At 49.7% G+C, this 26,223-nt stretch overlaps 1 protein-coding gene across 5 annotated transcripts in view; it reads right to left on the bottom strand.

Moving 5' to 3' along the window:
- ACSL6 (acyl-CoA synthetase long chain family member 6) overlaps positions 1-26,223 on the bottom strand; it is a 66,160-nt gene that overhangs the window by 19,933 nt on the left and 20,004 nt on the right. For 4 of the 5 annotated variants that reach the window (XM_055142911.1, XM_055142913.1, XM_055142916.1 and 1 more), the window contains 15 exons: positions 23,298-23,412; positions 22,731-22,795; positions 22,469-22,570; positions 21,947-22,046; positions 21,295-21,473; positions 20,312-20,344; positions 19,120-19,171; positions 12,190-12,263; positions 9,928-10,005; positions 8,615-8,749; positions 8,111-8,245; positions 6,986-7,081; positions 5,345-5,417; positions 2,632-2,720; positions 1,154-1,270 (listed from right to left, as the gene is read on the bottom strand). In XM_055142911.1, the coding sequence (XP_054998886.1) occupies positions 1,154-1,270; positions 2,632-2,720; positions 5,345-5,417; positions 6,986-7,081; positions 8,111-8,245; positions 8,615-8,749; positions 9,928-10,005; positions 12,190-12,263; positions 19,120-19,171; positions 20,312-20,344; positions 21,295-21,473; positions 21,947-22,046; positions 22,469-22,570; positions 22,731-22,795; positions 23,298-23,412 (1,443 nt within the window). Of the gene's footprint in view, positions 1-1,153; positions 1,271-2,631; positions 2,721-5,344; positions 5,418-6,985; positions 7,082-8,110; positions 8,246-8,614; positions 8,750-9,927; positions 10,006-10,061; positions 10,140-12,189; positions 12,264-19,119; positions 19,172-20,311; positions 20,345-21,294; positions 21,474-21,946; positions 22,047-22,468; positions 22,571-22,730; positions 22,796-23,297; positions 23,413-26,223 lie in introns of all 5 variants that reach the window. The other variant, XM_055142912.1, reaches the window with a different exon arrangement.

Below are 26,223 nucleotides of genomic sequence, written 5' to 3'. Positions count from 1 at the left end.
GAAGGGAAATGGAAGTGCAGGGCCCTCAAAGAAGCTCGTGAAAGTGAGGGCCTAAGCTCTGTGAGTTGACGGGACTGCCCAGTCTTTGCTGGCACCCAGAGCCCTGATGCTTCTCCAGGCTGCCTCCCTCCCCCCAACACACACCTGTGGGGTCAGCTCAGACCTCCACTGTCTCTTGATTCCACACATGCTATTTATTGCCCTTTCCAGATTGTCCTTCCCAGCATTTCTTCCTGTGCCTTCCAACATGACTCATACCCTAGGATTCAGATCCCTGTTCTGCTCTGGCCTCAGCCCTCAGCCCAGGCCTGTCACTCTAGGGTGGAAAGTGTTTAGAAACCTGTCTCACCATTTGGCAGAGTCTCTGGTCAAGGGTACACAACAGGGCTACATCTGCACTGCTGTAGGGATGAGGGGTGAATCTGTGTGCTTCTCAAAAGGAAGCACACAGATTCACACACAGGCAAACCAGGTCACCAGCCCAGAGGGCCTACCAGGGCCTGACATCACTCACAAGCCTGATAAACTCAACATCTCAGAACATCTAATCAGAACCAAAGCAGCTTCACAGAATCACAGGAGAGCCACTGGATTGACTCCATCAAGTAAGGGCTCTTGGTGTCAGTGATAGAGCCTGTAAATGATCCTGGCTTCCATTTTCACATCTCTGATGTGCCAGGCATTCTGAAAAATGCCTAAAAGTAAATTTCATTTATTCCTCACAACAATAATCAGAGAGGTAAACAATGCTGTCATCCCAGTTTACAAGGGATGGAATGAGGCACAATTCCTGGCTCACCATATCTCAGCTGGGGGTCAGTATCTGCGGGATCCCAAGCCTTGCCTTTTTCAGATTTCCCACAGCAATGGAGCCCCTGTTCTTTGTACTGCATCAGCAGATCCCACAGTACTACCACAACTTTTTCTGGAAACCACTCAGAATAGGGTGTGGGTCTCAAACTCCAGCTCTGCCCTCCTGCAAAGATCTCTTCCACTTGAATCAGCAGAAGGCAGGTAAAGTGAAGATGGAGGTGAGGTGCCCCCGAATGACCATCAGAGAGAAAATGGAGAAGACTCTTCCTCAGGAGTGAACTGGATTAGACACCTGCCATCATCAGAATGTTAGGCACCCCAAGTCTCCAAATATACGCACCGGCAGCCACTTGCCAATGTCTCCAGTGTGAAGCCAGCCGTCGCTGTCTAAGGCCTCTTTTGTCCTCTCAGGATCTTTCAAGTAGCCCTTGAATACATTTGGTCCTCTCACACATATCTGTAGGGACAAACACCCTGTTTCTTTAAGAAATCCTGGTGTGACACTGTGAGGAGGTAGGAGTGGAGCATACACACTGCCTCAGGGAACCCACCTGGGGCGATGCAGAGATGGAAACAGAGTAGGAATAGCCACTGCTGCCTGAAGTGTTCCTGCCCTTTCCATGCAGTGTCCAGTCCATCTTTTTAAAAACATTTTTTGTTTGTTTGTTTTAACACCCAGCAATGCTCAGGGGTTACTACTGGCTCTCACTCAGGAATTACTCCTGTTCCTCCAAGCACCATATGGGATGCCAGGGATCGAACCTGGGTCAGTTGTGTGCAAGGCAAGCATTCTACCAAACTGTGCTATCATCAATTCTCTCTACTCCAACTGGAGGATTTGCAAATGGTCATGTTTCTACTAGGTCAGAAATGAAGTGAAGTCCATAAGTTAGAGGAAAAGATGGATCTGAGAATTCCAAATTGACTTAAACTAGTGAAGTCCCTGCCTTTTGGAAGGTTGCTTCATAAAGAGGAAATAAAATGCTCAGTTAGGTTCAGTCTTATAATTAGTAATTATAATTAGTAATTTAAACTGACTTGATAAACCTGGATTTGATCTCCAGCACCCCATATTGTACCCAGAGCCTCTTCAGGAGTGATCCCTGAGTGCAGTCAGGAGAAGCCCTAAGTACCACAGAGTGTGACCCAAAAAGAAAAACAAAACACAGTGCATAAACTGACTTGATACATAAAAAGAAACATATATATGTATATATATATATTCTAAATTCCTAATGTGTCTCACATATGGGACTTAAAGATACACAGCAAGGCAGCAACAAAGGACTGCAGGCAACACAATGGAAGAACTAATCCACACAACTGAGTTTGGTGTGGGGGTTTGAAAGGGAGTAGCGCTGGGGTCCTTGGGAGATGAGTGATGGGTGTGGTGTTGGAATTATGTACAAGGGGAAACCATCATTAACAGTATTGAAAATTACAGAACCTCAGTCAATAAAAAAAAAGTTTTTAAAAATTCTATTTGCATTGTTGTACTGTTTTGTTTTGGGGGCTGGAGCGATAGCACAGTGGTTGCGCATTCGTCTTTCACTCGGCCGACCCGTGTTCGATTCCTCCGACCCTCTCGGGGAGCCCAGCAAGCTACTGAGAGTATAGAGACCGCACGGCAGAGCCTGGCAAGCTACCTGTGTGCATTGGATATGCCAAAAACAGAAACAATAAGTCTCTCAATGAGAGACGTTACTGGTGCCCGCTCGAACAAACCGATGAGCAACGGGATGACAGTGACAGTGACTATTTTGTTTTATTCACTGCATGTGGCATCCACAGATATGAACAGCAAATGCTTAAGCTTACCTCGCCTTCGCCTTTGCTGGTCCAATAGTTCAGTTCCTCCACATCAATCAGCTTGATATGATTGCAGGGCAGGGGAGCCCCAACATGCCCTAGAAGACCAGAGCAAAATGGCAAATGTCAATTTCAGATCTACTTCAGAACTGTAGCACCCACCTCCCTCCCTGCAAGCAAAGTGAGGAATCATAGATGGAAGGTGATACCACAGGGAAGAGTTGACGACTAAACAAAATTCTGGAGAAAGGAGAGGCCAACCTTTTCTGAAAGTTTTTTTTTTAATCTAAATTAAATAGCCAGGCAGACACACCTGGCCCAGTACCAACCACACAGACTCACTGGTGCGAGGTTGTGGGGGCGGGGGGGCAGATTAACACCAACACCATGCAGAATCATGATTTTTTACAATAGTGCTCATATTAAAACATTTCCCCACTGTCAGATCACAAATTAGGTCAAGAGGAAGATGATAAAATATAATCATTACTCCTTTTCCATTCTGCTTTTCTAGATACTTGATCAATGCACTAGTAAATAATCTAAAATTATTATAAAATTCTAATAAAGGGCAAGATAATTAGGGCACATGCCTAGCAGCAAATGGGTTCAATCTCTAGTTCCACATGGATTCCCAAGGATCACTGACCGTAGCCCTGGAGAGCCCCAAGCACTGCCAGTGGTCCTCAGTTTCCCTGGTACTGCGGAGTCCAAGTAGCACTTCATCCTTGGACCCTGGCATTGAACCACTGACCTAGGTAGCTAAGTATCATTGGAAGTGGCCCTTGGGTCCCCTGAGTACCACTTGGGATGCTCCCTAAAAATATAGATTCTGATTCAATAGGTCCCAAGATATGTCTTGAAAGTCTACATTTTGTGGGGGATGGAGGAAGGGCGCTTAAGCAAGGCTCAGGGGTCTAGAGGTCACTCCCAGTGGTACTCAGCCAGCTATGTGTACCATATAGTACCAAATGGTAATGCTTAGGTGAGCCTCAGCACCTCTCAGATGCTGGGGCCCATCTAAGCCACCCCTGACATACTCAGGGCCCTCTGGGTCCATATCCAATGGGGTTTAGAGGCATCCTCCCCTGCTCCTGGCTGTGTTCAGGGGCACATGGTGCTAGGCATGAACTCGGGTCTCCTCCATGCCGGAAATGCATTTCAACCCTTTCAGCTATCTCCCCAGACCCAAGATTCTACATATCTCAAGGCCATTCAAGAGATGCTGACACTCTGTCCCATTCTACACTTCAGTAACAAATGGATCATTTTACCCCAAAACTAAGACTTAAAATTTTCTTGATCCTACATACTCCGACTACAATGACGTCTATGTCATTTTAAAATAATTCTCACAAAATTCACTAGACAGGTAGGGGGATTTAAAGCAGGGTTGTGAAAAATAAGCCACATAAATGAAAAAACATTGTGACAATTTGATTTTTCTTTTAAATGAGAGGCTGCTAAATCTTGCACAACTGTGGAGTGGCATCTACTTCCACGCTCAGCAGCCTTTACAACGTTTTATGGTTAGGATGAATGACAAAGACAAATCTCAAAAATCTTAGATGGAAAGTGTAGAGGATGACACAAATGGAGGAAAAGAGTTCAAAGGGGAGGAAGCATGAGGGTAAATAATAAACACGATGCAATAACAGGGATGAATGAACCAGGATTTCAGAAGACAGTTTGATAGATTTGCCAGTATTAGATCAAAGGACGTATACTGTATCACTGTCATCCCTGTCATCCCGTAGCTCATTGATTTGCTCGAGCAGACACCAGTAACGTCTCCATTGTGAGACATGTTGTTACTGTTTTTGGCATATCGAATATGCATGGGTAGCTTTCCAGGCTCTGCCGTGTGGGCGAGATACTCTCGGTAGCTTGCCGGGCTCTCCGAGAGAGTTTAAAGAAATAAAATTGGGATGAGATGGGGGAGGGAAGCACTTCTATAACTAGCCAAATATGGTTTCAGCTTAGAATCCACCTATCAAGTTTCTGCTGACTTCCTCGAGGTGTGCTGAAAATAGTATTCCATTACTGCGCATATTTCTTTTGCATGTACATCATCTGAAATTTTCTAGTGCATAGTTGAGCAAACTTAAGCACAGAAGGTGGCTTCGGCTCATAGATGAAGCTGGCAGCCTAAAAGATTCTGCTGTTTTTGGATTTTTTCCCTATGTTTAGTCTATACCTGGTCATGGCCAGTCCAGGCGCAACCTAGTGCTTCCTCCTTGTCCTGAAAAAGGAGTCTCTTCAGGCTTTAGGATGTGGATAGGATCTGCAACTTTCTAGAAATTAATATCATAGGAGACTACAGTTCCCAATGGCCCTTTAGAAACAGTGCTCTGGCCACTCCAAACTTATTTCCTCCCCTGAATCATACCCACTTCATAGCAGCTCTCTGCATTCTAATACCATTCAGGGAGAGCGTGTGGTATTTAGCACCTATCAAATGTAATATGCTGATATTTACTAATATCCTAAGTGGTTTCTTTTCACCTCGAGTTGAATTGTGAGCCAATATTTTTACCCCCCACAATCTCTATTTATCTACAAAAGAAATAGCAAAATACAAACGTATGTAACAAAGAATAAACTACTCATATCACATGATCTATAACCCAGACATAACTAACATGAGTGTTTTTTGACTATTTCTTTGACCCTTTTTCGAGGTGCCCATGTAAATCACGACCACACCTCCAGCCCATCCTACCTGAGGTCCAGTCCCCGGGTGTGGTAAAGGTACATCCAGCTGTGCACTCTGTTTGGCCATAACCTTCATAAACCTTCAAGCAAAACATGAAAGCCACACTGTAGACACACCTTCCGGGAGGTGGCTGGCTGCCATTTCCAGCCAGCTACCCGCTCACTGGGCATCTGGCTGCTCCATGCCCAGGACAATGGAAGGGGACTCGGTCTGGAGGTAGGGAACTCCAGATAAAGCTACACACACAACAGGTGTTTGCATGGCAGAAGGTCAATTTTTACCAGAGACATCCAGAAGATAATGTTTCATAGTCTGGGTAAAGATTTTTGACATATTTTAACTACTCACTTTATTTTCCATTTCAGTATGTGTTGACAAATCTTTTAAAAATCCATTATATATATATTTTTAAATTATTTATTTTTTTTATTAGTGAATCACCGTGAGGATACAGTTACAAATTTACATAGTTTTGTGCTTGCATTTCAGTCATACAATGCTTGAGTACCCATCCCTGCACCAGTGCCTATTCTCCACCGCTGATGATCCCAGTCCATTATATATTTTATCTTGTCTCTGTAGATGACTCCCCTCTAACACCTCATCTCCTTACAGGAAAACACCATGTAGGATACTTTGCCGCTGGGGTGGTTAGGCCATTTTAGTACAGAACAGGAATATAGTATAAGAAGCCTACAGTTTCTAAAGTGCAAAATTTTGAATATAGTGCAAAATTATACTGTGTATGTTTCAAATTTTGAAGCATACACATTATAAAACAGATGTGTCTACTGTACTTCAAACTGAGCAGAAACAATCACCATGTCACTATGCTCCGTGTATATAGAAGAGATAAATGCCAACTGAATGGATAAATATAGGGATTTTTCTTCATTCCTTCATTTTTCACAGGTGACAAAATGTATCAGATGAAACTACGTAACTCTAAAGGACTCTCCGTGGAGGGATCACTTGGGACGGGAGATGTATGCTGAAAGTAGATAAAAGGCCATACATGATGGCTACTCAGTATCTGTACTGCAAACCATAATGCCCAAAAGTAGAGAGAGTAAGAGGGAAATTACCTTCGATAGAGGCAGGGGGAGGGGTGGGATAGTGGGGACATTGGTGGTGGAAAAAGTACACTGGTGAAAGAATGGATCATTGTATTACTGAAACTCAAACATAAAAGCTTTCTAACTGTATCTCATGGTGATTCAATAAAAATAAATAAATAAATAAATAAATCTTGTCACTTGTCACTTGTAGTCCCGTTGATCTTCGATTTGCTCGAGCGGGCTCCAGTAATGTAATAAATAATTTTTTTTAAAAAAGGACTTTTTAAAAAGGGCTCCTCTTATAGACAGGAGAATGTGGAGAAGCAGCAGGGCTGTGAGGTTGGTCCTACAGCACTCTGAGCAGCCTTCCACTTTTTCCTATCCCTTTCCTCACTGTGGATATACGTGGACTTTCCAGAAATTTGACAGGTCATCTTGGTCTTTTTCCATCCTCAGAGGAGGGAGCTTTATCCCACTAATCTTTATCCCCAGGATCTTTCCCTGTACAATGAAAGAGATATATACCTGATTTCCTGCCTTTCCTTAACACATCTCATTGGCCCCAGGAAGAGTCAACTAATGTCAATACCTGGCATCCCAGAGCTGCTCGGAGGAATCCCAGGACTGCTGGAGAGGCGGGGGCTGCTCCAGTAACAATCATCCTTACGCTTCCCCCAAGACTGGCCTGTCGGAAGAGAGAAGAACTTGCAAGTTTGCACCGCTCAAGACTCTAGCTTAATTGGGTCTCAGGTGACAGTAACACTCAACCTAACTGACCCCAGGCTGGGGATGTGGAAGGAGGCCTGAGGTTATTCAACAGAGTTGAGGACGTCCCTTCTCCTTCCACAAGAACCAACCAAATTTTCGACTCAATCCATGTTATAGCCAATATTTTTATGTCCTCTGAGATCTATGCATTGACCTGAGGACCATCCTACCATTCTGCTTCTCTTTTTCTTAATATGCACTATTGTTCCCTTGCTCTCTTGCCACTGCAAGCATCCAAAACAATTACTTAGGACAATTTCTTCCCACTTCCAGCTTAATGGCATAATCATTTTTTCTCCATGTAGAAATCAATATCATGCTCTATTTGCTATGCACTGTAGAGGACAAAGAATTCTTTAAACACTTTGTTTCTGTAACTTGAGCTGAGAGGGTTTAAATATTAATTTTCATCGCTAAAAATATGCTAGGAGAAGATGAGTAGTTCTACTAATTAGTGATAAATTCCTTGGGCCATGTGGAGTCTGAAAATTTCAGTGAGGATTTAGAAATGAATACTTTAAGCCTGGCCTAGTTTGGGATAGGAAATAAGAAGGGAGAAAAGGATTCCTGGCCATCTAGCTAGACAGACCCAAGCAGTGAGGGAAAATCCCCTCCAATCTCCCTGGCCAAGGCTCCAGCGTGGGGAGAGAAGGAACATTCATGCCCCACTGGCTCCCTGGTGAACCTGATGGTCAGGACAAAGTTGTGCAATGCCTGAGGAGGCCAAGGGAGCTACTTACTTTCCAGGAGGTCTTGTTGTTGCTGTTCTCTAAAGAGCAAATATGAGTCCTTTAGAATTTCAATGGTGTTAGTTGAAGCTTTATGATTATGAACAAGTGACATATTTCATTACACTTCTGGTCACTGGGATGAACTTCTCTAACTCTGTAAGACTGCCACAAGGCAGTGGGGAGACTATTTTGTAATCCCTTATTTATTTTCTTACCTGAATCTTATTAAAGAAGAGTTCATCCCAGATACTGTTGTTCCTGATGATTCCACAGCGAATTTCAGCCTGTTTACGCTTCGCAGCAAACTCCAGAAGCCAGCGCTTTAATGGTGTGTCTGCCTGACTGAAGATCTGAGGAATAGCAGTGAGAAACAGCTGCGAGGGCTGAAGGCCTCATACCTCCCCTTTGTCTCCCTAGGAATCACAGGAGGTGTGATATCCTATGCACTAACAGTTAACAGAAGCAGGTTTGGGGCATATCGTGGCACTTGTTCAAGGCACAGCAATTTCCAGGCCAGGGGATGGGTGTAGGGGATGAATAAAAATTTCCCCATCAGGATTTTAAAGAATAGGAAGAAAACAAGAGCAGGAGAAGTGAAAGTGAGGTACTGCCAAGGAGGAGCAACCCCAAGACTATGGTGGCCAAACAAAAAGGCCACCTGGGTCTGACCCAACAGGTCTGCAGCTCTAGGGCCTGACCAGAGGCTCCCGGGGGCTCACCTTGTCATACATCCGGTTCAGCAGGCGTGGGACCACAGGGAAGATAGTGGGGCACAGAGCCTTCATGTCATCTGAGAGGAGACGGATATCTCCCTGGAAGAAGCCAACGCGTCCTCCATGGCAGTAGACGACAGACTGGAGGAAGCAGACAGCAAGGAGCATCGTTCAGAGGGTGGCCCCCAGCTGCAGTCCAGAGCTTCACTACAGATGGGGCACCCCCCTCCCCCCCCTGAGCTCTGGCAGATTCCACAAGACAATGAAGTGACCCTCTGCTCGCTCCCACCTCACCACCTTCCCACCAAGTCCCACTGGGCAGGGGGGAGAACAAACAGGGGGTGCTGTGCCTCACGAAGATCCTGCAGCAGCCTGTTTCACTGGTAGCCTCCCCTCCTGTGGACCCCCAAACTCTGGAGACCTGGATCTTTGAGCTACACCAGGTTACCGCTCATCACTGGGTCTGCTCTGGGCCAGCAGATTTCTCTGTAGATACCCCAAAACTCTGGAAGGGTGTGCAGGGCCCCAGCAGACACGAAATGTTGCTAACATTAGCTTAGCTGGGGGTAAGTCTGAAGGGAGTCTTTGGAAAGCCTGACTGGCTCCCTGTGGACTAAGCGGATGCCAGGGGCGAGTTCTGTACTCCTTTCCCGACAGCTAATAGCAAGTCCATGAGAGACAGTTCTCCACTCCTGATCTCTAGTTTCAGGTAAGTGGCAAAGGGAGTCACCCAGAGTCATGCACTAATGATGCCCGATCACAGCAGGGCCCAGAGGCCTCCTGTGCCACCCGCCTTCTCTCTGCCAAGGTCAGATGAGGGCAGCTCAGGAGACAGTTCATTCACAGGCTGGTTGAGTGACGCACACATGCAGAATTCTTTGCCCCCACAACTACATGTAGATTCTTGCTCCCTACTCCCTCTGCTCCCCCATGTGGCCCTTCTCAGGGGCAACACCAGTCCCACTGACAGTCATGACAATTTGAACCCCCAACTTTACTGCCTTATTTTGTAGGGGTTCATGGTTATGGGAAGCATGGAATATAACTGTTTGGCGTTCTAAGTGCACCACACACAGCCCACATGGGCAAGGCCTTCCATGAGGCTGCAGTGCTCTCTGAGTCAAAGCCATAGTGAGGTGCTTCCCTCGAGCAACAATCCCAGGAAGGCCAGGTGAGAAACCAAGTCCCCGGGCAGATCTGGTACCTTCTAAGGACAGGGCACATTAGTTCTAAGTCACCAGTGACACATGACACACATGAACCTCCTGGGGTTCTGGGTTCAGGGCACAGACCGTGCCTCCCTGAAACCAGGGCCTTACCTGCACCATTCGGTCAAACATGTGTGCTAAAGGCAAATAGGAAATGTGCACATCCGCACACGTGGGAGCCCACTGGCTCTGCAAGAAAACACAAGGAGCCCGGGCAAGGCCCGTCAGTCAGGCGGGTGTCTTACCTGGATCACTCTCTCAAACATGTGAGCCAGAGGCAGGAAGGAGATGAGCACATCGTCCTGTCTCGGAAAGATCACTTTCTGCAGGTGACGGGCATGGGAGACAGAAAGGAAAGAAACACTGACAGGAAGACAACAAGAGAGTCATAAAACAATAAAGAGAAAATGGTCCTAGAGGGGCAAATAGGAAGAGAGGGAAGGGGAAAGGGGAAGAGGGGGAAGATAGAGAGGGTAGGAAGATGAGATAGAGAAAGGATGGAAGAGAGAGAGAGAGAGAAAGAGAGAGAGAGCATGAGAAAATGAAGAAAGGGAAGCGAAGGGAAGAAAAGAGAGCAGAAGAGAAGAAAAGACAGAGAGACAGGGCAGCATAGGAAGCGGAGTGTTAGGTCGCAGCGCCAGTGGGTCTAGGTTATCTGCAGAAGCAAAGAGCCAAATGAAGCACATAGAAACCAGCAGAGCACAGCTCCGCAGGGAAGTCTCCTCGGGGACTGATCTCACTTGTAGTCAGCAGGCGCCAGCCTGGCTCTCCACCCTCCTCCCTGCAGCCGCAGGACCGGGAGGCTCCATTCCCCACGCTCTGGCCACCGGGGCAGGGATTCAGAGGCCCTCGTCTTGTCGGCACTTTCTAGACCTTTCAGAGAAAGGGGCCCAGAGAACCCTAAGTCTACATCAACTGTGGCTGAGGCATGAGCCCTGACAGTGTTGTAGGCAAGGCCAAGCCCCAGACAGGTGGCCAAACCACAGGCTGAGCAAATGAAGGGTTGGGGGAGGCTGCAGCTCCCCTAGCACAGAACGGCCCCAGCCCCCAGTTCACAGGTGGGATGGGCCTCAGGGACTAGGCCTCTGGGAACTCCGGCCTTGGTCAAGGTCTCCTTTCTCCTGGGCCGGCTTCTGGATAAATACACCAGAAGCTGGCTCCTGGGTCCTGACCAGGGGGGAGTGCCGGCAGCCTCTGACACTTCTCTACTCAACTCTGGGGCTGTCTGGGGCAAGTGTTCCGGAATGTCACATATCATAAATATAAATACAGATTTTTCTCCACTGTGGAGAAAAGGCTTAACTTAATACATCCTTTTCTCCTTAAGAAGCTGTAGGACATTGGGATACTCACCTCTCACAGGAAAAGATCCTCCTTTCTTAGATGGTTATAAAATGCTAACAAGTTTTTTTTTTATCAGGCCCAGATAACAAGCTTTCCAAAATTTTATATTTACCTTTAAGTATAGCTTTATAAATAAATAGGCAGTTGCCACTGTTTCTCAGACTCTAGTAGTCCTTAAACACAAAACGACTAAATTGAACCCTAACTTACTAAAAAAAAAAGTTATTAAGAATACTTCCTAAATAAAGGTAAACACAATCCATAGGTGTCTCAATTTTTGAAGATAAAAATGAAAAATAAGGGGCTGGGGAGAGAGCTTCAAGGGAAGACGCATACCCGCTGCATGGCAGGAAGGCCCAAGGCCCATCACTGGCGCTTCCCAGCCTTTCAACACACTGATGTAGTCCTGGTGGCCCCCAGCACTGCTGGGCCCAAGAAGGACCACATGGAGGGCCTGAGCACGATAGGGCCCGTACTGGGTCACATAAAGCTGGGAGTGGTTCCTGAATCTCTGAGCACAGCAGGGGAGCCCATCACTCTTGCCCCCAAAAAAGGACTTATATAATTTGCTGGGGAAGAGAATCAAACACTCTTAGAAATCAAATGAATTTGCTCTTGAGTATAGATCATCTCAGAATTTAGGGGTGGAAGTGTTTGTAAGAATGGGGTTGTTCTGGACCAGAGCAATAGCACAGTGGGTAGGGCATTTGCTTTTCATGTGATCGACCCGGGTTCGATCCCCAGCATCCCATATGGTCACCTGAGCACTACCAGGAGAAATTTCTGAGTGCAAAGCCAGGAGTGACCCCTGAGCATAGCTGGGTGTAACCCAAAAGCCAAAAAACAAAAAAGAAAAAAAAAAGAAAAAAAAGAATGGGGTTGTTTTAATGAGAACAGACATGGCTGCCTGTGAATAGCACTGCGGCAGCCCAGATCACATCAGGGGGAAAAAGCAAACAAGTGAAAAAGCCTCTGAGGCTTGAAGATGTCCTCAAGAGACACCTGCATTAGTGAGTCTATTCTATTCACCTCTGTCACTTTTAGAAAGCCTGAGAAATCAGCCACCACGTTCCCATGGGTGAGCATCGCACCTTTTGGGTTCCCTGAAAAGAGAAAGCAAGAAGATGAATTAGATGGAGACTCAAGAGTCCTCCCTGAGAACAGTGCCCCAGCCAGTCACCCCCAGCACCACCTCTGACCCCCGAGCCTGGGGCTTGAGGGGCTGCTATCTTGGCCTATACTTTCCCTTCCCATGACCCCACTAGGGGTACAAGGTCCCCTCCATTGTTCTTATCTACCCCATAACCTATGCTGCTCTCTGGGCCTGAGCAGGGCTAGTCACAGAAAGCTGCAGCCAACTCTGTTGGCAAGAAGTTGCCTTGCACTTGCTCTCAGACAGGAATGACTGGAGCCCACAGTTCTGGGTAGTGCCCCTCCAGTGCCTGCCATATGGATATTCTTGGTTTTCATACAACTTTCATTCCTGTTCATGACGGAGCCTGGGGTGCCCAGATAACTCAAATGCCAGAAAGCAGGTGGGGACCCGGGACACAGCAGGCTTGGCAGGGAGGCTATTTTGGTCCCCTTTTCATGTGGTGTATGGGGGGCACAGTGATGCCAGGACAATGACAGCAAACCATGTCTCCCCTCTCCCTCCCATACTGGTGAGACAGGGAAATGGCTTCTCTCATGTCTAAGGAGAGAAGCTGAGTATAGGATGATAAGGCAAAAGTTCCCTCTGAGAGCAGATACAGTAGCTGTGAAACTCCACAAGGGAGGAGTTTACTTAGGAAATAGCAAATAGGCCAGTGTGTTAGCCTAGCAACCCTCACCTGTTCAAACAGGTTGAGATTAGAAAGCATATTACCAAATGTAAACTGCTCCTTCAAATGGCTAAAATTGGTGAATTTCATGAAAGAGGAAGAGGAATAGAGTTGAATGAATTTGTAAGGAGACCTGCTTTGGGGAGCATCCTATAAACTATTAAAAGGAAAGGAATGAGGAGTCCTTTCTCCCAAACCCCAACCTGAAACCTAATCTAACTTAGACCCTATGGGGAGAGTTCATTTGTGTATCCTATAGCCGAGGGACCCTCTGAGAAAGATGAAGAAATCATGTTGCTCCAAACTAATAAATCCCAGGGCCTGGGTATGGATGTAACCTGCAGAAGGAGCTTTAGTCTAAGGGGGTCAGTAAGGAATGGCAGGTTAAAAACTTGACCTTGTCCAAAAGCCAGTTTTCCATGGAAATAGACTAGCTTCCTTCAAAATTAGGGAGAAACAATCAACTGCACCCCAGAGACAGAAGCTGAAGGAAAGCATGGAGCAGACAATTGCATCAGGAGGACCCCTGCAAGTGTCATGAAGAAGAATTAGTTTTCAATCTTTGACCAAAATCATCTTCCAGCTTTCCTATCCCACTTACTTATTCTCCCTGCGCGCTTTCCCCCAGCAGGAGATGGAGGCAAAACCGGGGGCAAGGGAAAGGCAGAGAGAGCCTTCCCCGCAGACCACACCCAGGCTGCGGAGAGGAGTCTCAATGAAGCGGCCAGTTCCTATCTGGAACTGCCACTTGTTAATTCTGAATTAAGACTGTGTTTGTGACTTGCAGTGACTTGTAATTACCTGAGAGTGACCAGAAAGGGCATGACATGCCTGTTTTTATCCCGGGCTAGGAAAATAACTCCCCCAAGGGGCAAGTTTAAAGGAACAGATGGAGATGAAAATAAAGTCGCTCTCATGATACACCACGAGGCCGGTTTGCTCAACTTCCTGGTGACCCATTTGTCAGAGAAAAGGAATCAGAAATGGCTCCATCATGGTCTGACATAGATGCACAGTCTGGCAGGATGTGCACTTGTACACTATGCTCTGACCCTTAAACCCAGACTACAAAGCGCAGAGGTGACCTGGTCAGAGAAGGTTAAAAGCTTTTAAGCGTTGTATTTTATAACAGAGAGCTGTTTCAAAGTCTTCCCCGTAGGCTCTGTCTCACCTCTGCTTGTCTTTCTTCTGTCCCAGCCTCTCTCCTTAAACCCAGGTCCATATGAAATTTCCCTACATTGTCTCCTACACACAAATCCCACAGACCCCCACAAAATGTCATCTGGAAAGTTTTACCTGTGAATTCTAGGGTTCAAAAATTTTTTTAAGGGACGTTTCTAAAATACTAGAAATGAAATCAGAACTGGCACAAATATAGTCCTGTGCTATAGAGAGCTTGATTTCTACTTGACAGGTCACTAATACAACACGAGAGTATATGGTTTGACAACGTCATCTTCCTGGATGAAAAATTTCTCAGGTTTCTAAATAAGTCCTAGACTCATATAGTAATAGTGTTTGATTTTATTTAGCTTACACAACCTTTTCCGCTCCTACATGACAAGAAAAGTTTACCTTTGAATACAAATGTCTTCCTGGGGCTCGGGGATGGCTCAGTGGCAGAGTGCCTGTGGTACAGGTGTGAGGCCCCGAGTTCCATCCCGGGACTGCCCCACAAGCCGAGTGTGATCCAAGAGGCATTGCCATTCGGGATCCCGACACCACAACAAAGATGTGCGGTCTTCAGTGCACCGCAAACAAGTGTGTGTGAGCACCGCAACTAATGCAAGAGAAGCTGGATCATCGTAACATAACAACAGCAACAACAACAACAAAAAGGGAGGGGAAAATATTAAAAATGAAACAAAATAAGCATCTTCTTTAGATATGAATAAAAAGTTATAAACTAGTTATAGAATTTTTAAAAAAAAATGTTCATTTTTAATTTTTCCTTTACCCTTCCCTTTGTTATTTTTGAGAGGGGTGTCTCAAGCAGTACTCAGGGGATCCAGAAGCCACTCATGACAACACTTGACTGAGCTGTACAGTGCAGTGCTCAGGGACACCAGAGCTTCCCCCAAAGGGGCTCAGGGGCTCAGATGGCGCCAGGGACTGAAATCAGGTCCCTGAGCTTGCAGGTCACACACCTCTCACCACTGAGCTCCCCTCCCCTCTGTCAGTCTGTATTGTTGCGATGTCCAGGGGGCCACACACATGATGCACTGGGATCACACTCAGTGATGGTGGCATTGGGGGTGGGGGGAGGGTACCACGGATCGACTTCTCAGCCTCACACATGCAAGGCAGGTTCTCTGCCAAGGAGCAACATCCCTGGGCCTGTAATTATGGAAATGTTAAGGTGCTTCCAGGACTGTTCCAAATATCTCGAGTCATCTCTAAATGTGGGCCCAAAGCACTGGGGAGAAGTGAGTGTTGAGCACAGACCCCAGGAGAGCATCCCTTTCCTTTCCTAGCGGGAAGGTCAGTGCTGAGAGGCAGACTGGCCTTGTTTGCTTCACTGACTCAGGACAAGCAGAATTTCTTCCCAACCACAACACAGAAACGTTTCCAGGTTTCTCTCATAGAGGAAGATGCTAAGCACGTCCCGCTAAGCCTATGTGCACACCAAGCTCCAGCAGGGATCTCTCCTCAGGACTCGCCTTCTCTGTTTGTTGCAACATCTATGAGAGGCAGAACCACCCAGGCCCGGCGTCTCCGCCACTCACATCTAACGATGTTTGTTTCCATTTGCTACCCAGCTTCCCTGTGGGGGCAGGCAGGGAACTCTCCTAGCTTCAGACTCTGGAAGTGACACTTTGCCTGCAGCCAGTATTTATGGGCTTGCCCCTCAAGTAGCAGGCAGGTCACTGGATGAGAAGTGTCTTGGACAGGATGGGAGGGAGCAGCAGTGCGGAGGTGCTGAGCTCCAGGTTTCTCCCGCAGGGGTGGAGAGGGGACAGCGGGCAGCACTGGGCTCTCAAGCTGCTTGTTTCTGCTTTCACACAAAGATGGGTCACAAGTGAGACTGGGAACAAACATTCTAAAAGTTTTATAATGCATGTAGCATGTTTGTCTTCCAGCTAAGGTTTCTAAATCTTCTTTAGGCTGAGTTGTACTTTCATCAACACTGTAATTTTTAAAGTCCTATTTGACAACTCAGAGGAATATAAATATTAACTGTATTTTTGGGCAATTACTGGACATCCCTAATGTGGGCACTCTGCTAGACATTTTCACTTGGCAGCTTGATTTGTGTGGGGTACTGGGCCACACCCAGTAGTGCTTGGGGGCTACTCTGAGCTAGAGTTTGCTCCTGATAGGGGTGCACAGAGGACCCCAGGTACCAGGGATCAAATCAGAGGTTACAAAGCAAGTAACCTCTGTACTCTCTCTCTCTTACGTCGGAAGGATTATTTATTGAAACAATCCTGTGTTATAGGTATTACATGTGTTCACTTAATAAGCAAGGAAAACGAAGTTTAGGCAAGAAAGGCTCCTTGGATATAAGATAGCTCAACGCATGCAGCAGCTGTGTTCTCTCAGGCTGAGATGTGGTTTTATGAGTTATGATCACACAAGCCTTGGACCAAACAGCACAAAACAAAAAGGTGAGGGGGAGTATTTCCCCTCTGAGTGGCCATAGTTCTAGGGCTGGTGGGCATTTATGTGCTGATGGGCATTTACGTGGCGATGACTGGGCTTTTCTGGTTATCTCTCAGGAGAACCCAGAAGATTCCCCAATTGCAGCTGCCACCACCTTCTCTTCCCCTACTAGGCCCAGACCCTCACAGGAACAGACCTAGCTGTTCCACTCCCCAAGGATAAAGCCTTTACTGCAATTCCAGATACCCGAGCTCCCTGTCTCCTCACTCTCCCAAGCTGGACTCCGACTCCCTCAGTTCAGCCACTCTCTGGGGCTTCCCCTGGAGCACCCCACTCATAACCTCACCAAGACAATCCAACCGCATGGGCCTTTTCATCTTCCCACAAAGTGAGCCCCCAAAGTCCAGGCTCCTCCCCACAGAATCCTCAGAGGGTGCCACTGAGAATTTCTTATGACTCCACCCTCTCTGCCCCTGGCTGCTGCTCAGAAGAGGCCCCACCTAAGCCTTCCTTCTCCTCCACTTAATCTGAACATCTTCCTGCTACTTGGAAATTCCTCTTTCTCCCAACCCCCCGAAAAAAAACATGGGGGTGGGGGAACCTTGCTCCATGGAGCATCATCCGCCACCCACTTTGCTCTGTCTCTCATGGCTCCTTCTCAGCTCCTTCAAATAAACTACAAGACAACTCCACCCTCCCCTCTACCAGCTGGCATTCTTGCCGTCATTACTGTACAATGAATCTGCTGTTTTCTTTTTCTTTTTCAAATAAACTTCATGTGACATTGTAATGTATTACAGAAAGGTGATCAGATAAAACCTCAAACAATTTTTTTTCCACACTGAAATTACCTATGCAAACAGTACCAAGCACCACTGGGAAGACCCCCATAAAACAACAACAGTTAACACCTTCCACGGCCCTAGATGAGCCCAAGAGCCAGGATGCTCAATATGGAAGGCAAGCTGACGGCATACATGACTGGCTGATATGTGGGGCCTGAGGATAACTATCAGACTTAGGCCTATGTCCAGGAAATCAGATGACAGCCAGAGCTTGCTTGCCCCTCAGTTCTGTCTCAACCCTGACCATTTCGACTAGGATCCATTTCCTAGGCCCCATATATTCTGCTACCACACAGAATTAGGGCAGGAAGGCTTGGCTTTTGATTTCAATTCCAGGGTCTGACAAAGCACAGGTTTTCATGCCTGTCCTTCTCCAGCTGGACAGTGAACATCTTTGCAATGGGAAGTCCTTTCCCGGGTAAAGGGACAGCATCTAGTATCTGTGACTTTTGGACCCTCTAAAAACATGAAGGCACTCTTGGAAGGCAAGAGTGCAACACTAAAGCCACGACCTGCTCCCCTGCCCAGGTGTCAGGGACACAGCATCAAAAATTCATGTGGTGAAAGCCACGGCAAAAAGCAGGAGCTCTGAAGGGCATTTCTGAATTCTAGGCTGGCTCTGGATGTCAGCTCCAGGGAGAGAGGCCTACGGTGTTTCTTTTCTGACAGGGTTTAGCAGAGTGTGGTGGGTATTCTTTATTCTTAAAATCACTTGAGTTCATGGTAAAAGCCCATCTGACTTCAGTAAAGCGCTAATTCTCACACTCCACCCAGACAGCGTCCTGTTCACTGGGGCTGGTCAAGCACAGCCACACACCATAAAAGCTGTGTCTGTAGCAGCGTGGGGAGCCCCAGTCCACCGCCTGGGAAAAAGAAATGGCTGCACACTGCCTGTCCACGGGGCATAGTTGAGTGGCTTCCCAACTCATCCCTGAGATGGAGACAGCCACAGGTTGGAGCAGGAGACAGGCACTGGAGTTAGAAGTGCTTCCATATGTTGGTGTCCCCTCGGACAGTCCCCAGAGCCATGCGAAGGGGGAAAGGCAGACTGTGAGGTGCTGTGCTTTCTGCTTCCCCCAGCAACACCTCCTCACTTGTTCCCTCGTCACTGTGGCCCTGTCAGCCCCCACATGGCAGGCTCCTGACTGCCTGCCCCTGTCAGCCCCAGCCCTGGAGAAGCTGCGTCAACCTTCTTTCTATACATCATGCACCTCCTACATGTCCCGACACAGGGAAGGAGCTGGGGTCAGGAAGACAGAGATTAAGGGACTGGCTTGCAGCTGCTCAGAAAGTGGCGGCGGCAGGACTCAAAACCAGGTTCTCAGATGCCCACACTCAGCCCTCAGCCTATGGTGCAAAGGCCAGACAGGAGGCAAGCACAGAGGGAGCTGCTTCTCCAGGAGGAAGGACCCCCATGGGCAAAAGCTCTGGCTCAGCACATGGTCCCCTGTCCCAGCTCAAAGAAGAGACAAGTACCTGCAGGAGGGAGCCTGGACCTCCCCGTCCAGCGTCCAGCCATTTGGGGCTGCCTCATTCATGCCAGACACAGGGAGAAAGAACCCAATGTGTGAAGGGAGCAAGTCCCAGCACTAGGGCCATGAAGGGCCTGAGTCCCTTGCAGGCATCGTGCCAGGCTGCCGGGAGAGGAGCGGGCAGCCCTGGCTCACGATCTGGGGGACTCAGCTTACCTGTGGTGCCGCTGGTGAAACACACAATGGAGAGGTCGCAGGGCTCCGGGGGCTGCAGAGGTGATAAGAGGGTGAGCTGAGGAGACCTGGCATGGGGAGCTGGGGCCAAAGTGCCTGGGCCTCTGCGCCAGCCCACTCCTCTCTGCGTGGGCGTGTGCCCATCTTATGTGGGTGGGGGTCCCGGTCTTTGTGTGTATGCCCTGAGGGGTTGCAGTCTGACAGGCAAGCAGGCAAATTCCCCGGAGAAAGGCAAAGATGTGAGACAACCAAACGGGGGCCTGGGTACTGAGCGGCACCACTAACCTCACAGCGGTCCCACCAGTCCTACTCCCCAACTCACAATTGAGCTATACCCAGGGAGGGCCTGGGTGATGGTGGCGTCTAGCGGAGCCCGCCCCTCTGTGAGTGGCCATGCTCCTTCCGCCTTTCCTACTTGCTCCCAGTGCCTGGCATTAGGATGGAACACAGGTGACACGTCTGGGAATGAAGCTGCCACAGTGCCACCAAGACTGCTCTGCATCTGGTCCTCACTCAGCGTAGAGCACTGGGCTCACTGGAAGGAGCCCACCCACCCTGTCACGTGTACAGAGAGGTGACCTCCCAGAGGAGGTGACATGTGAGGTGAGACGAGCAAGGTCTGTCCAGATTAAGCGATGGTGGGGACTGGAAGAGGAAATGGCCCAACAAACCATTCCTAGGGTGCAGAGGGCAGGGGAAGGAGAAAGGGAAGGGTGGAGAGGGAGGGAGGGAGGGCCGGAAACAAGAAGCCTGCTCAGGAAGCTGAGAGCCCCATCGGACTCTCCCTGCCGATTCCATCCCAGGCACTGCCGCCCAAGGCCACACACACAGATTCGTAAGGCAGAGAGGAACAAGGGCAGAGATGCCACAAGACCCTTTAGCCCCAGGCCCATGTCTGGATCTGTCACTGCTTCTGCCTGTCCGTCCGGGACAGTTTACCACGCTCAGAGGAACCAGTATGACTGTCTAGAGAGAGGATTTGACTTCCTAGAAAGAGGACTCCCCGCCCTTTCTCCTCCCTCCCTGACACCTCACTGGTCGAAGGCACTTCCCCGCACTCTGGACACCCCAGGAGCAGCTGATTGACCAAGAGGCTGCTGCATGCTGGGAGGGACAGCGTGGGACAGCTCTATCCCTGTTGTGCTCACAAACACCTGCTGGCAGGTTAGCTTACCACAGGAACGTGACGATTCTGCTGGCCGCACTCCTAGAAGAAGAAAACGCTGTTTAAATGTTTACAAGTTCTCAGCAAAACAGAGTCAAAGTGAACAGCACGGTATGCCTGCCTGGTGCCAAACCCAGTGTTGAGGATCTGCTGGCCAGACACTGCCTAGTGTGTAGCGCTGCTGAGTAGTTTCCCTTTCACTCCCACCAGGCCTAGGGCCTCCCACCCTGCACAGTGCACACAGGACTGTCTAACTCGGGAGAGGGTGGGCATCAGATACCCGGCAGGGAAGAAAGCTTGACGGCTTGACATGACCCTGGTCCACCTGAACTGGACTTTGGGACAGTGGCAGGGGAGGAAGCTGTGTTCCTAGAGGTCAGGGCCAGGGGGCTAGGGAGTTGTCAGCATGGGTGCAGTCAATGAGGATGCAAATGCACCTGTATGGTGGACAGAATCAGAAGAGCAGGGAGGGAGGGGAGAGAACAGAAGGGCACATGGGCCGATGTCCAGAAGGTCCAGCGGGTCGGCTGCTGGAGGCCCTGGTGGGTGGGATGTTCTGCTACTTCAGCAGGCCACAAACTGCCAGCGGCAAGTTGATGAGAAGCCAGGCACTGGAAAAGGCCACTGGAAAAAGGTGCTGGCTGCTGGGGATCTGGGACACGTTTGCAAGCACCTCTCCAATTTCCGGGCCTCGTGTCTGTAGTCACACAGAGGCTGCCATCAGCTGGAAATGGGTCTCTCAGGTGGGTGAGAGACTCCATCCACCTCTGGGTGCCCATATCAGAAACCGTGTCAGCCAACAGAGCTTATCACCTAGGGATACTAGCGAACACCTGAAGCCCCGAGACCCGCCGCCACACACATAGCGAAGTCTGCTGTCTCCACACAACCTGCAGCCTCAGCAGCCTCCTGAGGGTAAAGTGGTGGCTCTGACTGGTGGCCAGACAGCTGCAGCCCTGCAGGCAGCGCAGACCCCAGGCCCGGCCCCTCACCTCCACAGCCTGCATGGACTTGATGAGCACCCCGCATTCCTGCCCTCTGTCTTTCAGAGCATCCTCGAACGGTTCCATGAGGATGATGAGCTTGAGCCCTGGAGTCTCCTTCCTCTCCACATGCTCCAGCAGAGTCACGGCCTTCTGAGGCTTGTCCACAATCACGGTGCTGATGTCCGCTGCGGGGGGCCAGCAAGGGGAGTCAGGCTGTGCGGGCACAAGCCACAATTGTGGGCAGCACAGCGGGTCAGTGGAATGGTAAGCTGTGTGTGCCACTGTGTGTGTGTGTGTGTGTGTGTGTGTGTGTGTGTGTGCGCGTGTTCAGGCACTAGGGGCAGGGAGAGAGATGAGAGCAGGGGCTCCAGGGGCTGGGAGAGAGACGAGGGTTCCAGGAGGGTTCCAGGTGCTCCAGTGCTCCAGGTTCAGCCCCAGCCTCACAGCTCTGCGTGGGGAACTGAGCGGTTCCCAGCACCTCCCCCGGGCCCTGAGGGCTGGCAGCCATGGAGCGTCTGATGCACAGCAGCCCCCTGAAACCAAGCAGTAGGTGAGGTCCCAGTGGGGAGGGTTGAACTCAGGAAGCCAATTCTGCAGCGCTGGCATGTCAGTGACAGGGAGGAGCAGGCAGCCAGTGACAGGCAGGGCGCGGCCTCACCTGTATTGATGATGTAGCGGATGGCCCCAGGGCCCAGGGTGTCATAGAGCGGGACCACCACCATGGAATATGTGTAGCAGGCCAGTTCCGAGATGATCCACTGTGGAGACACATGGGTGGGGATGGCGGGAGCACAGAGGGAAGAGAATCCCCTTCTCTTCAGCCCAGGAGCCAGGGGCCCTGCTCTGCATCCTGTGCCTACAGAGCTCAGTCAGTGGTAAGGCGCTGGGAGGTTACTGGGCCATGCCACTCACTCAGGAAATCCTGGGCTCCCTAGATTCCACGTCCAATGAACCACAGGCCCATTCCTTGGAACGTTCACCCCCAAAGCTCAAGGGTAGCAGCAGGTAGCCAGTGGGGTGCAGATGGAGCTCCGGACTTGAGACACACCCAGAGGTGGGAAAGGACTAGACCATGGTCTCCCATTTCACTCCTATCCAAGGCCATACGAGATGTGGGAACAGGGTTCCCCAGCCCTCCACTCCACTGACACCTCAAAAGCCAGTCTTGGTAGATGCTCACCTCTGGCCGATTTTGTGCAAAAACGCCGATAAACTGATCTGTGCTTGCTTTACAATTGTGCTGGAGAAGTCCAGACCCCAGAAATTCAGCCCTGTCAGCCACCTGCAAACGATCACAAGGAAAGCAATGGGAAAAGAGGGTCCCTAGCAAGCGCTCTGACAGGTTGGGGACATCTCCCCAAATCTCTGTCCAGGCTGCTCACAGACCTTGTCACACAGGTCAGGGTGGGGTCCACAAGCCCCTCCAAGTGTCCATCACTCACCTCCTGGTAGGACAGCCACTGGTAAGGCTGCTTGGGCTTCCTGAAGCCGAGACATGGGCCATTCCCTGCAGAGAAACAAGCAGGCTTTGTGCCAGCGTGGAGTGCAGGGTGGGGTTACCCGCTAAGTGGTCCATCAGACACCTGGATGGACACCCCAATCTGTGGTCAAGTGACATCCCCCTCACACACACACATTTCCCTACTGCCTGTTTAACCTTCTGAAGCCCTAGAGGGCCACTGTGATGGATAGGGCGTCCCTACAGGAACCTGGGAGTACAGCAGGGCTGGTGTAAGTAGCCCCATGAAGACAAAGATCTCAGGGTGTCTCTAGGCAGTTCGGCTCACCAGGGGCTACCAGAGCTGCTGGAGAGTATGGAGTGAGATTTGGCCTGCAGGAAGTCTTAAGGGCTGAAAAGATGAGGTAAGTCCTTTGGCCACTTCTCTGATTGGATGGGAGAAGCGTCAAGAGCGACTTCTGTCCTCTGAAGCCGGACACCACATTCTTGCCATGCTCACCTCTGCTCCAGACCCTCCCCAGACCCTCCCTAGGCTCTGGCCTGCTCTCACCTGAGATGCGAAGCCCACGACAGAACACCTGGTACATGGTTCGGGCGTCGTCATAGTAGTGGGTCAGAAGCTGCGGGCCATCCCCAATCACAGATCGCCGTGCCCCACCACTGTCCTAGGAGACAAGCAAAGGCCAGAGAAACTGGCTGAGGTAGGTAGGAGTTTCAGGACAGGACACTGGTGGGTCCCGGGCTGTCCACAGTGTGGATGCTCCACAGCTAGGACAGAGACAAACTGTGCAGTTACACACACGGCCTAAGACATATTCCTTCTACAGATGTTTAGATCCCCTCCACGTATCTCCTCAACAGATATCATATCCCTACCTCTCTGCAGTGTTCAAATCCCTCCATGTATCTGCTCAGCTCCCCACCACACACCTGTTCTATAGACCTTCATATCCTACTACACACCTGCTATATCGAACTTCATATCCCACATATCTGCTCTATAGACCTTCATATCCCCACCACACACCTGTTCTATAGAATTTCATACACCTGCCATATATCCACTCTACAGATGTTCCCACCTCCTCCACATATTCACCTGCAGATGTTCAAATCCCCTCCACAAATCTGCTCTACAGATCTTCATATCCCCTCCATGTATCCTCTCTCTACCACATATTCATTCTACAGACCTTCATATCCTCACCACATATTCACTCTACAGACCTTCATATCACTGCCATATATCCACTCTACAGACCTTCACACGCCCTCCGTATTTTTACTCTGCAGACCTTCATATCACCGCCACATTTATATACCCTCCATATACCTCTACAACATACATACACACACACACACACAGCCAATACACATGCGTGCCATATGCATCCACACTCAAAAAGAGCTGTCTTGTGCACACAAGCCAGTCCCGTCTCCCAGATTCGTATATAGCATCCACACACCAGGACAGCTTCCACAAATGCCCCATAGTCCACTCATACAATGTGCAGAGTCTGGCTGGAGTGAGACTACCCGCACACATCAGGATCGAGCAGCCAAGGAAGCCGTCCCCTCATGGCCGGTGTGAGAATCATTTCCGGGGACTCAGGAGACAGCTCAATGAGGCATTGTACAAGACTTGCAGTTATATGCCTGTCACCACATGCCTCCTCTGAGTGTCTCTGGGCCTGAGGACTGCTGGGGAAAACCCCACAAAAGAACTCCCTACAAAAGGAGGCAGTCTTTAGGGAAAGAGGCTGACATCCATCATTCACATAATGAGGACTGGGCTGATGGCACTTTACCAGGAACAGAGGCCTGGGGGTCAGTGGAGGGCAGAGGGCAGGGATCCCGGCAGGTCAGGAAATGAGATGGGCTTCTTCTCCTGCATCCCTTCCATTAAGCCACCCCCTCCCAGGCCCCCATTCCCAGTGCTCTCTTGAGCTACTCTTCTTTGAGTCCAATGTGGACTGTGTTGGCTGATCACCACCATCTCTTGGAACACCAGGTCTGAGGAAAACTTGGTGAGAGCCACAAGGCAAAGAGCCAAACTCAAAACCACAGGCATCCACCTCTCAACCATTTTGTAGAGGCAGTTAGTTCTATTTAGCCCAAGTACCGGCTACAGGTAAAATCTGTCTAGTGTTATCGATGCCAACTAAGCAGGGCTGTGAAGGATGTGAAGGAGTTGGGCAGGCAGAGCTCGGGGCAGACTGGCCAGAGGCAACAGCAAGTGCAAGTGCAGGGGCAGAAGACACTAGTGGACTCTGGGAACTGCAGACAACTCCTGGGCCTTTACGCCAGAGGGAGGCCAGGGAAGCTGAGACCAAAGTGAGGCTTTCAGACTTCAAGCAGGGACGACAAGGTGCCTGGGAAGGACTGTAGTGAGGGTGAGGGACAAGATCTGAATTAGATCTCTGAGCACACAGCACAGAATAAACACTGCAGGGACCTGTCTGATCGGGCTCCCTCACTCCTCTCTCCTACCATTTCCTACCACTCTCCTTGACCCACTCCATTGCCGGGCTCTGACTTTCTGTGCTCCTGAGGCAGGAGGCAAAGGAGGAATCAGTCTTCCCAGGGAGGAGGCAGGCCTTTGCTGTGTCCTGTGTCGTGTTCTCCCAGCCAGGGCCACAAGGTGACTCTATGGCCCCCACCCTGAGGCACAGCCACTCCCCATCCTGCCTCGATCAACTCAGTCAACTCCAGCCCCTGGGCCCAGTGTCTCTTCAACGTCTGGCTCTGCTATGACCACTCTTCCACAGCACAAATAGGCTCCTGTGCTTCCTGACCACTGAAACCCCCGGATAAGCCCGTGCTCCCCACCCCATGCTTCCTGCCAGCGCACCAAATAACAAGCTTCCCAACAACAAGGAGTCCGGGCGCTTCCTCTAGGTCCATTCCCCGAATCCTTACTTGCCCACAGGAAGCAGAGACTCCATCACTCACTTGGGAGCTGAGGAACCAGCGGCTCCGAGAAAGGAAACTGCCAAGGAGCACACAGCGAATGAGAGACACAGCCAGCCTTCAAACCCAGGGTTGCGTCACTAAAGGCCATGTCTGGTAGCCCTCTGCAGCCCCTCTCCATCACCCAGAACCCCCACCTTGAGGTACCATTTCCCACGGCCCCCACACCTACTGCTCTTCACACATCCCTCCCGCTGACAGGCAGGCCTGGAGGATCCGGCCTGTGTCAGCCTGTGGCCTTTCCCACCTGGCACTGCCCAGACATGCCCGCGATGGCCAAGATACACTTTTGTCAGAAGCAAGAGGCACATGCTGAACCCCAGTGTCTTCAAACAGGAGAGGAAGTAGGATTCATGCTATGCATGGCCAGTTTTGTTTCTCAGGGGGAGAGGAAAAGAACTGGAAAGCTTGGGAAAAGGGGAAAGCTTTTTAGCCCATGTTCTTGCAAACTATTTAAATGTTATTTATTCAAAATGAATAAAGTTTATGAAAAGGGAATTTTGGGG

Source organism: Sorex araneus, chromosome 6 (assembly GCF_027595985.1).
Source record: "Sorex araneus isolate mSorAra2 chromosome 6, mSorAra2.pri, whole genome shotgun sequence".
In the NCBI taxonomy this organism is placed as follows: domain Eukaryota; kingdom Metazoa; phylum Chordata; class Mammalia; order Eulipotyphla; family Soricidae; genus Sorex; species Sorex araneus.
This window is presented reverse-complemented; position numbering and strand designations above follow the sequence as displayed.